Source organism: Carassius auratus, chromosome 6 (genome assembly GCF_003368295.1).
Source record: "Carassius auratus strain Wakin chromosome 6, ASM336829v1, whole genome shotgun sequence".
In the NCBI taxonomy this organism is placed as follows: Eukaryota; Metazoa; Chordata; class Actinopteri; order Cypriniformes; family Cyprinidae; genus Carassius; species Carassius auratus.
The window spans coordinates 17,543,922-17,558,465 of record NC_039248.1 but is presented as its reverse complement, the minus strand read 5'-3'; the positions used below and the strand labels follow the sequence as shown (position 1 = coordinate 17,558,465).

General features: G+C 38.9%; 1 protein-coding gene across 2 annotated transcripts in view; it reads right to left on the bottom strand.

Annotated features, from left to right (window-relative positions):
• Positions 1-14,544, bottom strand: part of crocc2 (ciliary rootlet coiled-coil, rootletin family member 2) — a 51,510-nt gene that overhangs the window by 25,151 nt on the left and 11,815 nt on the right. For both annotated transcript variants that reach the window (XM_026263950.1, XM_026263956.1), the window contains exons 4-12: positions 7,578-7,745; positions 7,296-7,379; positions 6,888-6,994; positions 5,107-5,251; positions 3,914-4,020; positions 3,229-3,435; positions 922-1,018; positions 279-368; positions 40-180 (exon numbers count right to left, since the gene is read on the bottom strand). In XM_026263950.1, the coding sequence (XP_026119735.1) occupies positions 40-180; positions 279-368; positions 922-1,018; positions 3,229-3,435; positions 3,914-4,020; positions 5,107-5,251; positions 6,888-6,994; positions 7,296-7,379; positions 7,578-7,745 (1,146 nt within the window). The remainder of the gene's footprint in view (positions 1-39; positions 181-278; positions 369-921; positions 1,019-3,228; positions 3,436-3,913; positions 4,021-5,106; positions 5,252-6,887; positions 6,995-7,295; positions 7,380-7,577; positions 7,746-14,544) is intronic.

Sequence of the window (14,544 nt, the reverse complement as noted above, 5' to 3'; positions counted from 1 at the left end):
TGCCCTATAAGGATGGTGTACAGGAGGTATGTTGCATACCTGAATTTGTGCCTGTCGCTGTAAGAGGGCTCTCTGCACAGCTATCAGAATACCGTCTCTTTGAGAAGAGGAAATAGATCCTGCAGAAACAGATGGGTGCTCATCTTTTGATAAGTCTGAGGAACTCTCTCCACTAACCACCTAAAAGAAAAGAGAAAAAAAAGAGATGAGTTGACAATTACTCTTCTCATGTTTAGTACATCTGGCCCAAAATATCATGGCAATCATCTTTAGTAAACCTTATTAATGTTGTGCAGTAACTGTTGCAGACTGCTGATCTCGCTGCATAAGGCATCCTTCTCGGTTCGGTCTTCAGACCGATTTATTTCCTGTACAGGAAAGCATTCAAGTCAAAGTACAGCTTCTTGAACAGCCATGACACACATCAGACTCCAGATAAGTCATAAAGAAAGTGGTAGTGTTTATCAAGACTAGTATTCCAAATTAATGATTTTTTACCTTAATTCTTCCCTGCTGTTGGAATGACCTGCCCAACTCGATCCAAGTATTTAGGCATCTTCAGGAAATGACTTAAAACATACATCTTCCATCTACACTTGACCCTTTATATCACCGGAATTCTCTATTCTATTTCTATTCTATCTACATGTTTTCTTTTTATTTGTTATATTAATTGACTTAACACTAATAACAATAACATACCTTAACACTAACTCCCTCTATTCTATCTATAATTTATTCTTTCTATTTTTTATTTATTTTTTACTTGCTATGTGTAATGCGTAAGATTATGAGGGACTTTTCACAGCACTTACATATTGTTATTCTTTTGTTGGTTCTATTGTCTATTTGTAAATCCCTTTGGATAAAAGTGTCTGCTAAATGATTAAATGTAAATGATTCTACTGTAACACTGCTCACCATCCTGTCCAAGCTGCTTCGCAGTGCTGTCAGATTGCTTTCCTTCTCAACGTTCTGTGCTCTGAGCTGTTTCACCATTTCACCCAATTCCAGGATCCTGTACAGATACATGCATGTTAGACTTTAAATGTACAGGACTCTCAAGTCTCATGCATTCACCGTGAGACACACACATTTCAACCAGTTCACACGCTCTCACGCCACACCTTGTATTTCTCATGCTGAGAAGTAAGGGCTAACCTGTCCTGCTGTAATTAATGGATGGCTATGGAGGGAAGTTCTCTGCCGAGTTCACATCTGTCTCGAGTTATACAGAGTTAAATGACACCTACAAGCCAATCAGAAATTAGAATGTTGTTTCCGTGTGATTTTGCTGCAAGCGAGATCGTTAAGAGCAAGATCCGATGAATGCTGTAGGTAACCCCTTCTTTTAGAAATTAGATTGTATGATTCCTGGATGAAATCACTTAGCTGTGATTAAAGATAGTAATAGCTGATGTTGGGGTATACTGGTAAATTTGTGCTTAATTATTACTGATGCAGTCAAAAACTCTCCAGCTACTTTGCAACCAGAAGCATTAACTTAGCTTTGGCTCCCAGAAACTAAGAAAAGTACTAGCGATGTTATAACAGATGAAGAGAGAGTGTTCTCTATGGTCACTGAGCACTGCTCTTCAGTTGGCTCATTTGTGGCCAAATATCTTTTTGTTTTGGAGACATTTTTATTTTTGAAATACATAAACCTATTTATTTTATTTGGATGAATTTGTCCTTTTTTATTATTATTGTTATTTTTTTTATTTATCAGATTTACCAGTTGTTATCATTTCTATTTGTTTAGGTCAATTGTTTAGGCCAATTGTGAACAATAGGGGAAATTGAACTGCTAGTGAAAACTTTTTTTGGGTGCTGGGTGCTGCCAATATTTTAATGTTTTATCCTCTTTTAGTGACCCCTCCCCTAATCTCACTCCAAAATTTTGCCATAACTTGAGAGCCCTGAATATAATATAAAAGTATCATAAAAGTGGTCCTTATGACACGTTTTCTGTCTTAAGTCATATGATAGATTGTGAGGAACAGAGTGAGGAACAGACTGAAATTATGTTATCATTCACTAAAATCTTGGCATCCACAATAGTTCTCTTTGGCACGTTCATGTGAAAAGTAATAATGTTCGATTTGATATAAAATGATTTCAATTCAACAGTTGAGCTTGTTCACAGAAATTTCCCAAGTCATTTGTTCACAAATCATCTGATTTCCTGACTTCAATGGTTAATAATTTAATGTAAGACAGTATCATGAGTGAATAACAACTTACATTTTGATCTTTTTTTCTTTTTTTTTTATCTGACATTTAGCTTCAGAAGACTTGGGAGTTGTATGAATCACATTTGTTATATTATGAAGCTTTTGCATAATTTTTGAAGGTTCAAAGCTTCAGACACGAAGGTATAAAAGTGATAGAAGGATTTTCATTTTTGGGTGTACTATTTCGTTAAGAAAAACAGCACACTATTTTCTATTGTTGTAATCTGCAAGTTGAAATGGGCACATATTTTATAAGTTTCTGAAGTATTCTAAGACATTGAGTACTCATTGTTCTGCACGAGCACACATACTATCACAATGTGAAGAAAAAAATGTGCATATGCATAACATTAACACAACTCAGGCAAAATGATCAAACGCTCTATGGTGTGCTTATTTGATACCCATTTATCTATGGCCCTTTCTTCCCGCAGCAATAAAGCTCAGCTAAAATTTCATATATCTCAATGGAGAGTGTTCTCTGCTCTCTAACTTTCACTGATGAAAAGATGTATAAGAAAGAAGCTGCAATGACTCTATTCATCAGAAGACCCCAACCCTGCTCTGTCAGATCCATGGATGCGTACTCAAAAGAAAGTGTCATAGACCACTTGCACATTATAAAAGTAAATGAAGGATGTAGAGGATATTGAACAGCAAATAAAAAGGCACTCTTTCTCTCTAGTTTTGGCATGCCACATAGTTGGATGGATGAGGCAATCTGTGCTGACCTTCCCTGCATGTCAGCACTCAGGACAATGTACAATGAGTCATCTAGGAGATGTGAGTTCAGGACATCAATAATTCAATTCAAAGCTTAGGAATAGGTGCTGAAATTTATGACACTGTGAAATCCTTAGAATATGATCATTTAACCCCAGCTGCCAATACTGTATGTATTTATTACAGCATGCTGCTCAAGCATGATGAAACTTGTACAGTATATTACTGTTGAAAAATGAATGGGACGTGTACATAAACAGACATGTTGTACCTAGAGTTAAGCTCTACTTTCTCTGCGTCAAAGCGGGCCTGCAGTTGCATAGCCTCTTTCAACTTGTCTCTTAGTTGATTCTCCAGTGCAGATACTCCGCTGCTAGCAGGGGTACAAGGCTGGCTCATGCTAGCCTCCAAATTCACACAGGCCGTATGAAGACGTCGGCCAGCCACCACACACTCGGCTCGCATGTCCGATAGACTCCTGTAAAGCACACACACACACACACACACACAAAAAAAACTATTACAACCAGCAGGAGCAATGAAATTCCCTTACACAACAATTTCCTTACGTTCCCAAGGAAATGTGTTTTGTTCACAACTGACGAGAGCCAGATGGCCAAAACTATATTGTGATCTGGGAATAAACTCTTTGAACAGTGTCGTGTCTGAGTAAGGGTCGTGAACATTTTCTCCGCTGTCCATGTGTTGAGTAATCCACATTACAGCAAATTACTCAACAATGATCACAGCGTTTACACAGGCCGAGCCCTCATCAAGCCTGGCTCTGATGGATGGCTCAAGACTAATCTGAAGGGCAATCTAACCATCACATTTCCCAGGACGATGCGGTCAGGATGTGTGAGGGGTGACCCAGGTGACCCGCTGTGCTTTGATCCCAGGCGGGGATAAATGGTGTTGGGTTTGGAAAGAGGGTTCTGGCTGCAAGCTACACTCACCTGTCAGCGAAGGCCCGCAGCTGGGTGAAAGAGCTTCGCAGGAAGGCAGCCTGGCGCCACAGAGCTCGCACACGGGCTTTTTCGCGGCCATGTCGGGAAGTATTCATCTGCGGGAGAGCAACACGGCCATATGGTCGGCAGGTTTCGTAATAAGGAGGGTGATAAAGAGGTTAAAGATGTCTCCATTATAGATGCACAAATACAAAAAATAATGAATGCACACACACATACTTGAACTGCTAGGCGCACACACTAACAGAGACTCACGTACACAAATGATACATTATATGAACACTCTACTTTTGTGAAAATAGCTTCATTTTCCAACTCCCCTAGAGTTGAACAGTTTAGTTTTACCGTTTTCGAATCCAATCAGCATCTCTGGGTCCGGCCGTAGCACTTTTAGCTTAGCTTAGCATAGACCATTGAATCTGATTAAACCATTAGCATCTTGCTCAAAAAAGACCAAAGAGTTTGTATATTTTTTATTCTGTTTAAAACTTGACTCTTCTGTAGTTCCATTGTTTGCTGCCGTGAAGCAAAGTTCCTTGATTATTACGCCAGAATGAGATTAAAGTTCCTATCCATATCGGCCTAGAAAATCACAACTTTTCATTTTCCGTCTGTATTGGTACACTATGTAACTACAGAAGAGTCAAGTTTTAGATAGGAAAAACAAAGAATCTCATTGGTTGTTTTTGAGTGAGATGCTAACGGTCTAATCAGATTCAATGATCTATGCTAAGCTAAGCTAAAAGTGCTACCGCCAGACCGGTGATCAGCTGAATGGATTCAAAGATGGTAAAACTCAAGTGGAAAACTTGGAAAATGAGCCTATTTTCAAAAAAAGTGGAATGTTCCTTTAAACCTTGATGGTATGAGGGTGAATACTAGATGAGCTCCTTCATATCACCAGATGTTTGCATCAAGCAATGAATTCTCACTCTTTTTCCAATAGAATGGAATGTTTTTACAGGAAACAACAGCTGAGAAAATCACAACAATGATTTAAAACAAAGACAGTGTCCAGACTGACAAAACAGGCACCAGGGTGGAATTCCACAAGTTCCAGAGTTGAGTTTCATTGGATTGGATTAAAGAAAGATTTTCCTTAAACTGTGGATTTGGATAAAAAACACACACTACAGATCTCTCCTTCCTTCCCTCTGTCTCTTTTTCCTCCTCCCTCTCACCTCAAGTTCCCTCCTGAGTCGCGTGTCCCTCTGCTCTGCCTCCTCTCGTGCCTTCTGCAGGCTTTCCGTCAGGGCCTGATTGGCCTCGTTGGCTTGTTCGAGTTGTTCCCGGAGCAGTGCATTGACCTGGCTCAAACCAGAACACCTGTGAAATATATGGAACTGCTTCAGAGCACTATTTCCTGAGCCAAATTTTGCACATGATCTCAACCCCCTCTATTGCGCTGCCTCTATCAGCTTCTGTGTTTACAGACTCATAAAGGCCCACGTCACACATTCTACTTTGCCAGCCACGCTTAGAGGGGAATGTGCGTGACAGTTTTATAAAGTCCATGTCAGCTCCAGCCTAATTGCCCCCAGATTTGCTTGTCAAATAGTTTACAGGGTTATTTACATCATCCGTGGCAGAATCCACCCAGTTACATACAAAGATTGACGCCAGGGTGTGAGGCAGTAAGGGCGATGAACAAAACAATCATCAAAGGGGTGAGCAACAGAGAGAGACACGATCAAAGCTATGAGAATGTGTTCAATCATTTTTGATAAGTATCTTCCCTCAATAATTCTGTGTTTTGGCTTTTCCAGCTTGTGCCCCTCTAAGAAAATGCCAAGCCATTATATAAGTAGTGTAACAGGCATAACACTTCGGCCCTGCTGAATCTCAGTTAATTGTGGCATGCTATAAAAATCGTGGCACAGTTGACTTCTCTGACACAGAAAATTAAATACATTCTATTACAAGACTGCAGAGTCACAGATGGTCGGATGAACTGCACTGTGCAGTGCGCTCTCTGACAGAGGCACTAAGGTGTGATAATGAATGAGGGCTTGGCAGCTGGACGGCCCAGAGTTTGCCATAACCATTTCAATTACAGGCGAGTGGCACAGTAAATCACAATCTTTCAAAGGCTGGCATCTGGGTTGGTAGGTTGGCCGGCTCTTTGTATGAAGTGCAGTAAAAACTATTTGGCTGAGACTTTGAACAAGGCTGTGATAATTAAGTCTGACAAACTGGATACATTTTGTTTTTGACACCCCCTTCTAAAACTATTAATTTCCAGTATGTGCTTTTGGGGATTGAAGTAGGCAGCTAGGAGATTTAATTCAGAGCAGTTCAGCTCTATTTGCCTGCTTAATAAATGTTGTTCACGTGTCCTCTCTAAATATTAGAACGGTCAATACCTGGTATAAAATTCAGCTTAGTTGGTGGTACTTCTGTTTTAGAACATGGAAGCTTGTTTCTAGCTGGTCTAAGGTGCTCATTAGTAGCTCCAAACTTGTCATTAGCTGGTCTAATCTAACAGCTAACCAGTCCACGTTGGTTCGAGTGTGTTTAATAGCTGGTTGCTAGCTGGTTGTTAGCTAGTCCATGCTGTTCATTAGCTTTCCAGTCTGGTTTACAGCAAGTTACTGTTGCTCATTAGTTGGTCATTACCTGTTTGGCTGATCAGGCTGATCAATTTTCATTAGTTGATTGGATCAGCTACTAGTTTATGGTGGTCATGATGGTTTTTAAATAGTTCCAAAACACTACCATCTGAAGCTGGATTTTCTAACAAAGCAAAAATGGAAAAAACAAAAAGAAAACAGAAACTCTCCACAAGATTTATCATTCTCATTTCCCAAAATGTTAAATTCTCCTATTGTTCCAAACAGCAAGTCTTGACATACTCTTTGGCTGATTCTGATTCATACCCATTCTCCCTCATTGTAGTCATTGCCCCCTGGCATGTTTCACTGCACCTCTCGCTGTCAGAAGCGCATATCACTCTTGTTCTTACCGTTTCTGCTCATCCTCCAGCAGTGCAAGTTTACTTTGGACATCCATACTGTGTTCCTGCTCAAAGCGCTGGAGACGGTGTGCTGAAGAGTCTAGGTGTGACTGGAGCTAATATATGGACAGAGGCAGGTTTATACATAACACACCAAAATACAGTGCAACTCCTGACAACAAATAGACAACAAAAGTAAAAGGAGCCGATAGATTTCTTAAAATTCAAAAGCTCTAATGCACTAGTGAGCGCATTGGTGCCAATGCACTGTGGCTGCCGTAGCATCATCCTAGTGGATGCTGCCCAGTATGATTGTAAAGCACTTTGAGTGTACAGCAATACACAATAAAATGCTATATAAATGCTCCATTCATTTATACATTCTTAAAGGCTGTGAAGTTCTCCAGTAAGACTTACAGAGAGCCTCAGCTTCTCTGACTCTGAGGTTTTCTCCAACACCTGCTGCTCTAGATTTCCACATCTCTTCTTATATTGGAGCAACTGCAGACACAGACAAATACTTTCACTCCACATCTTAAGATGGAGCACATTCCCATCTACACCAAAGCTTCATGGTTTCTTTTTGATATGTATATTCTAAAAGAAAATACAATTACAAAATAACTTTTCCCCTCAAAAATCTTTCCCATCTTTGACCAAAATGAAATGTGTTGAATAAGACCACATCTAACAGTGGACCTTTGCCTGTAGTTTCTGCACCAGCTGAGCCTGTCTGTGTTGGCTCTCCTGAAAGGCCTGGAGCTTCATCCTATAAGATCGTCCTTCCTCTCTTAGCCAGCCCTGCTCCGTGCCATACACACTCTGCTGGTCTGAATCCCCTGACTGCTGCAACAGCATCTGCTCCAGCTGCAAAGACATAAGCACACATTACACTGCTTAATCACCTTTTAGTTCCATTATGCCTGTTCACAATTTGTATTAGCATGATTTAGTGACATTTACAGTGAAAAATGGCTTGAAAAAAAATCAAAAGACTAAGTATCCTTGAATTGCTAGTGTACACCATTCAAATATTTCCTTCTCTCACGTTAAGCATAGGCAGCTCTAGATTTATGTATGAAACAAAGAAAAAACAATGGTTGCATTGTCACAGAGGTAAATCACAAGCTTCATATACTGTGTATTCACATTGGCTCCCAATCAGGCAAAAAGTTAGGTTTCAAACAAAAGGTTTAATTGTACTCTAAGGAAAACATTTTAAATAAATATAAGACTGAGGCAAGGTTTCTTGTGCTTTTAAATGTTATTATACACTATAATATATAAAAATGTGGTTTGCATTTTTGCTGATTCATGATTTCTGTTTTATTTGTTTTACAATTTTGCATAAAGGCCTATAAAAGGCTGTTTAACGGTAGGTTTCATTGGGACAACATGCCCCGCTTAAAGTCAGTGTGTGTTCAGTGAATTGTATCTTTTATCCTAAGCAAGAAGAAATGTTTTTCTGTAAATTAAAATAAAAATTCTGTGTAAACTGTGGGCAATGCTCCAACAAATAGTGCTGTTGCACCTCAGGTGTCCCGAGTTCAAGTCCTGACATGACCTGACCTTTCTTGATCCTGTCCCCCTCTCTCTCTCCCCTACTTTGCTTCCGGTTTACTTACTGTCCAATAAAGGTAAAAAATTTCAAAAATCTAAAATAATAATAACTAAATGACTTAAACCCATTTTGAGAAATATTCACTGCAGTAAAAATTGTGACAACTTGTCCCAATCTCTCTGAACTCTAAATATCATGCATTTTTGCTTCTCAAGTGCATTTTTCCTAAATTAATTCACTAAACAACACAGGTAGTGTGTATAGAAAGGAGAAAGTTGTCTGTCACAATGGCAGAGTGCTTCTCTCTTGATTCCCATCCTCCTACAGGGTCTTCAATCTCAATGTCCCATTACCCCACCAACCCCTCCCATCTTCCTTTAACCCCTAGTGCATATCATGGTGCCAGACACCCAGTCCCTACTAACAGAAACCACATGTTTCCTCTCAACACAATAACATGCTGCCTCAGCTGATTCAAATAAAGCAAGAAAAGAGAGAGTTAGGGGTAGATAGTGTTAAGGTGGAGGTAGAGTCACCTTCATCCTTTTTGCAAAGAAATAATACACACAACTACAGGTCATAGTGAAATCACAGGCTAACACTCATCTGCTGCTAAACTGAACAGCAGCTTCTACAAGATGCAAGGCACAATAGTCCCCCTGTTCCCAACTGAAGCCAAGGGCTTCTCAAAACTTAATAAAACATTTTCAAACAGTCTTTCTGAGAGCTTTCATTCCACATACTACAAAAGGGGGCAAACCAGCACCCGGCTCTGGGCGGTTTTGGGGTTCAGGGCTCATAAGGGAACAGGGACTTATTATATGGCCCGTTGTTAAGGTGACAGCTTTTGAAAGCGAACAGAAAATGAAAAACATGGGTGGAGGACGAGTCAGAAGAGAGAGGGGGGATGTTGGGTGCAGCAGCAGCTGTGTTTAAAGGCTCCTTTGGAAACAGCTGCACTACCCTATTGATTATGTATCTTTTCAACTATTTTGGCACAATTAGAGAGAATTTGTTGCTACAACACAAAAAGCGTTTGATGCAAAGTCATGAAAAAAAAATGGCACTTAACAAACAAGCATAATGTTCTGTCTTAAAAGCTAAAAGCTTAAAAGCTAATGGGGGTCAGGGGTGCAGCACTGCACACCTCTACGGTGTATGTATCTCTGTATGTATATCCATAAAATACATTTGCTTCCAAAACTAAAACTAAAGTCAGTTGTGAGGCATAAAGCAACAATGTGAGATATTTTCATCGGAACACAATGTCACACTGTGACACAATATCCCAATTATCATAAATTTGAAGAAAAAAATTGCAAAACAAAATCACGACTGTCACAATGTAAGATATAAAGCTGCAATCTGAGTTACAAAGTCATAATTATGCGAAACGAAGACAGTTGCAAGATTTAAAGTCTCATTGTGACTCTCATATTGTAAGAGTGTGAGACAGTTACAATTACCCTACACAACTGCAAGATATATTCACACTGTGTATTTTCCAATTCTACAAAAAAATTTATAAAAAAATAAAATAAAATAAACTACCTGCAATTGTGAGACGTGGTCAAATTATAAAATATAAAAGTCAGATTCTGCCTCAAGCTCGCAAATATGAGAAACAAAGCCAGAATACTTTGATATAGATATAGAGGTGACTTTCAGATATAGAGTCACAATTACCTTTTTATTCAGACCTTTTATTAAGGTTTTATTCAACCTTAACAAAATGGAATCAACCTGCCTCTAATTGCTGTCCAGAACCAACTTCTCCAATTCAAATCTTGAAAGTAACTATGTTAAAAAAGGATCTCAGGATTTGCTACTGAAGGAAACTTTATCAGCAGCATCAAAAAGACAGGAGGGTTTTGAAGCAGGGCTGATGGATGATGCATTGACATGTGTCGATATTGGATCCTTCTAGCGGCACTAAACAAACCCAGCATTATGATGGTATTAAATTCAAGAGCTGGTCTCTCTCTCATGTTGCAGCCAATCTGCCGCCACAGGCTTGGCTCTGGTCCATGGGGAGAATGCTGTCACACGTGTCTAGAGGCCACTCAGCCTTTGCGGTGTATGTATAAGTGATGAATTTTCAAACACGGGTGTTAGCCACATGCTTTTGTTCAGATTAAAGCTTTATACAATGTACTTACAGTAAAAGTCATTTCGAAATTCTGGTTAAGACCTTCCCTTTACACCAAACAAGGGCAAGCATTCATGGGGGTGTATGACTCCAGGCGACTATAACACAGGATGACCATTCTTTATTTTACTGTTTAAACTTTGCACAGGATAACCATTATTTATTTTACTGTTTAAACTTTGCAATGTATGTTGTTTACAGTAATATTGTGCGTGTTGTTTTAAAGATGTGCAAGCTGACAAAAAAACTAACAAAAACACACTTTGAGAACCCACAAATTCAGTGTGTATTGTAGCCTCTTAGGCCCTGTCCACACAAATGCGGGTATTTTAAAAACTACAGCTTTTTCTGTTTGGTTTGGTCGTTCGTCCACACGCAAACGCAGCACCAGGTTACTGAAAAATGAAATTTTTTTTAAATCTCCTGCAAGGGTGAAGATTTTCAAAAACTCCAGTTGCAGTGTAACAACAAGTCACAAGCCAAGTTACTGTGTAGACAGCGAAACCGGAGTTTTTGGCTTGTGATGTCAGAGCATGCACTGTTATCTCCACATGCTTAAAACTTTTTCAGGTTTCTGATTGGCCAACATGGCTTTGAGGTTGAGATTATACTGTTGGCTTGGCATGCTCTTTACAGTGCTTCATAGCATGCTTTTGCATTTTCATGTGGACGGAGATTTTTTTTAAATGGACAGAAAAACTCTGTTTAGAAAAATACCATGACCTTAGAACGCAGTTATAATGCCCATAAAATTCGATATAAGAGCAAACAATGCCCCTGTATGAGTTTTGGTATTTTATATTTGCATCATAATATATGGTTAAACAAGACTTAAATGCAAGACTTAAATGTATGTTGTTATCCAATAATAATCATCCTGTAGCTGTACAGTAATGTATTCTGTTTACTGTAAATCTCAAATAAAATACCATTACACGTAAGTCTTTTGTTTGGTGACAACATGGGAGAACCAATGATGTTTGATGTAACAGAGTTCTAACAGGCGTCATGGATTATGAGTTTAGTAGAGTTTAGGTTTCCTCAAACAAAACTGTCATATGGCTACAGAAGACTTGAAATATATCACACAAGTGGTCTATGGACTGCTCTGATTGCACTTTAATGCTTTTGTCCTTTTTTGAGCTTGACAGTCCATCAAGAATTACAGATGTATAGAAAGCTGCACAAGCTTCTTTTGTGCCCCACAGAAAGTGAAATATATACTGTATATTTTCTCCATTTACTTCTTTTTTTAATCAAAAGAAGGTGTTTTAAACTCTTCTCGTGCATTTGCACTCATTGTTTGATGACATCTGTTTCAGAGAAGTGTGACCCAGGCTTACACACCATCATCCTACTCTATCCACTGACCACACGTTGTATCTGTAGTTCTTACAGTCCGCAGTAGAAAAGGCATTCAGAATGGCCTAAGAGGGTCAGTAATGCAGGAGGGGCCCCATCCTAAATGCTCACCTTTCATTTAAGGTCACCTACTGACATTTTACAATAGCGATCAACATGCAACCTATTGCAAAAAGACCGGATGCATGGTTTATATATATTTTTAATGCATCTATTCCCCAGATTCAGTGTCTTTTTTATGGAAAGAGAGAGGCCCCATGTTGCCCTCTCTCTAAAATGTGTTTTGAGTTAGCATTTTTTATATTACTTAATATTTATGATTTGTGCCACTCCTTGTATTGTCTTGTTTGATAAATATTTCACAATACATCAAGGAACGGCAGCACTTTGATTCATCTGCCAACAAAAGAACATTTTCAAGGCCACTGAAAGCTCTTTGCACAAGGGCCAAGAATATTCCGCTTCTCCCTCCATGTGGTCATAAGAGTGGATTGATCCTCTAATATGAGAGAAAACATATTTAGAATCATGTTCATTTTCCGTCAAGCTTCCTTGGGTTCCAACTTTGCACAGAATATTCGCTGAAATGGTTTCTTGTCCGCTATGCTTAATTAATATCAAAACATTAACATTTTCAATTTCGATTAGGAGGATTATTACTGACATTTCTATAAATTGCTGGTTTGTCAGAGATTGGCTTACTTTAATCAGAGGTTAAAACATTCACAAGAAACAAAGTTCTCTCACATTTTAGTGATTCTTTTAAGTATAATGACAGATTTTTCTTTTTTGGGTGAACATGTGATTCCAAACCTATGGAAGCCCATTTCCATCACTGAATAATAACAGTTCTGATGGTTTATATCACGCAATTCTGAGAAAAAAAGTATTGGCAGTTTATATCTTGCAATTTTGACTACTACTCACAACTGCAAATTTAGAATCAGAATTGTGAGATATGAAATCACAACTGCAAGTTATAAAGCTTATGTAAGCTCGCAATTCTGAAACTCAATTCTTACAAAACACTAACCCTAACACTAATTACTCACCCTTATGTTGTTCCAAACCTCTATGACAATTTTCTGTGGAGGACACTTCCACAGAAGAAAGTCCAGAGATTTGGAATGATGTAAGGGTGAGTAAAATGATTAAAGATGTTTCATTTTTAAAGCCGCACTCTGCAAAATAAGTGGTCTGACAAAAGAACAAAATAAGCAACCCATTTTTCATGCTTGCAGGCTGAAAGACCACACTCACCTCTGAAACTCATTCCTACCACTCAAACAAATTAAACAGCAGTTGCCAGATTCATATATGCTTTTCCTTTGCACTGGCTGACATGACAGCGGTCTTAGACTTCACACTGACACTCTTGCAGTTTAAATCTAGATTAAAGACCCATCTCTTTAACCTGGCTTACACATAACATACTAATATGCTTTTAATATCCAATCCGTTAAAAGGATTTTTAGGATGCATTAATAATGTAAACCGGAACCGGGAACACTTCCCATACCACCAGATGTACTTGCTACATCATTAGAAGAATGGCATCTACGCTAATATTAGTCTGTTTCTCTCTTATTCCAAGGTCACCGTAGCCACCAGATCCAGTCTGTATCCAGATCAGAGGGTCACTGCAGTCAACCGGATATAGGAAAACTAGAGCCCCAGATACAAATCCCCTGTAAAGACCATCTCTCAGATGACAATAAGGACAAGACCACAGGAAACAGATGATTCTTCTGCACAATCTGACTTTGCTGCAGCCTGGAATTGAACTACTGGTTTCGTCTGGTCAGAGGAGAACTGGCCCCCCAACTGAGCCTGGTTTCTCCCAAGGTTTTTTTCTCCATTCTGTCACCGATGGAGTTTCGGTTCCTTGCCGCAGTCACCTCTGGCTTGCTTAGTTGGGGTCACTTCATCTACAGCGATATCACTGACTCGATTGCAAATAAAAGCACAGACACTATTTAAACTGAACAGAGATGACATCACTGAATTCAATGATGAACTGCCTTTAACTGTCATTTTGCATTATCGAGACACTGTTTTGCTAATCAATGTTGTTCAGTTGTTTTGATGCCATGTATTTTGTTTAAAGCGCTATATAAATAAAGGTGACTTGACATCATAAATAAATAAAATAAAATAAAATATTTTTTTATTAATGTCATTGTTTCATTATTTACATAATTATGTAATTACTTATCAATTGTTTTATTTTGTATTACTTCTTATAATCTGATAGCAGTTAGCCATGATAAACTTTTTAATGAGGAAATCAAAACTTACAACCATATACATATACCAGGCACAGGGTAAATCACACTAGCATATACAGTACTGTATGCACAAAAATACATGAGAAATACAAATAGATTTATATACACACACACACACACACACAAGCACATAAACTTGCATGTTTATACAAATTCACAAGCACAAAAGTAGTGGGGAAGAAAATCTCTTGCTCCCAGTATCACCCATAAACAGAGGACAGACTAAGTCAGCCATATGCTGTGGCATGGAGGGGGTTACAGCTGTGAGCGCTTCTCACTGGCCTGGCCTGGACCCAGAGGCTTAAT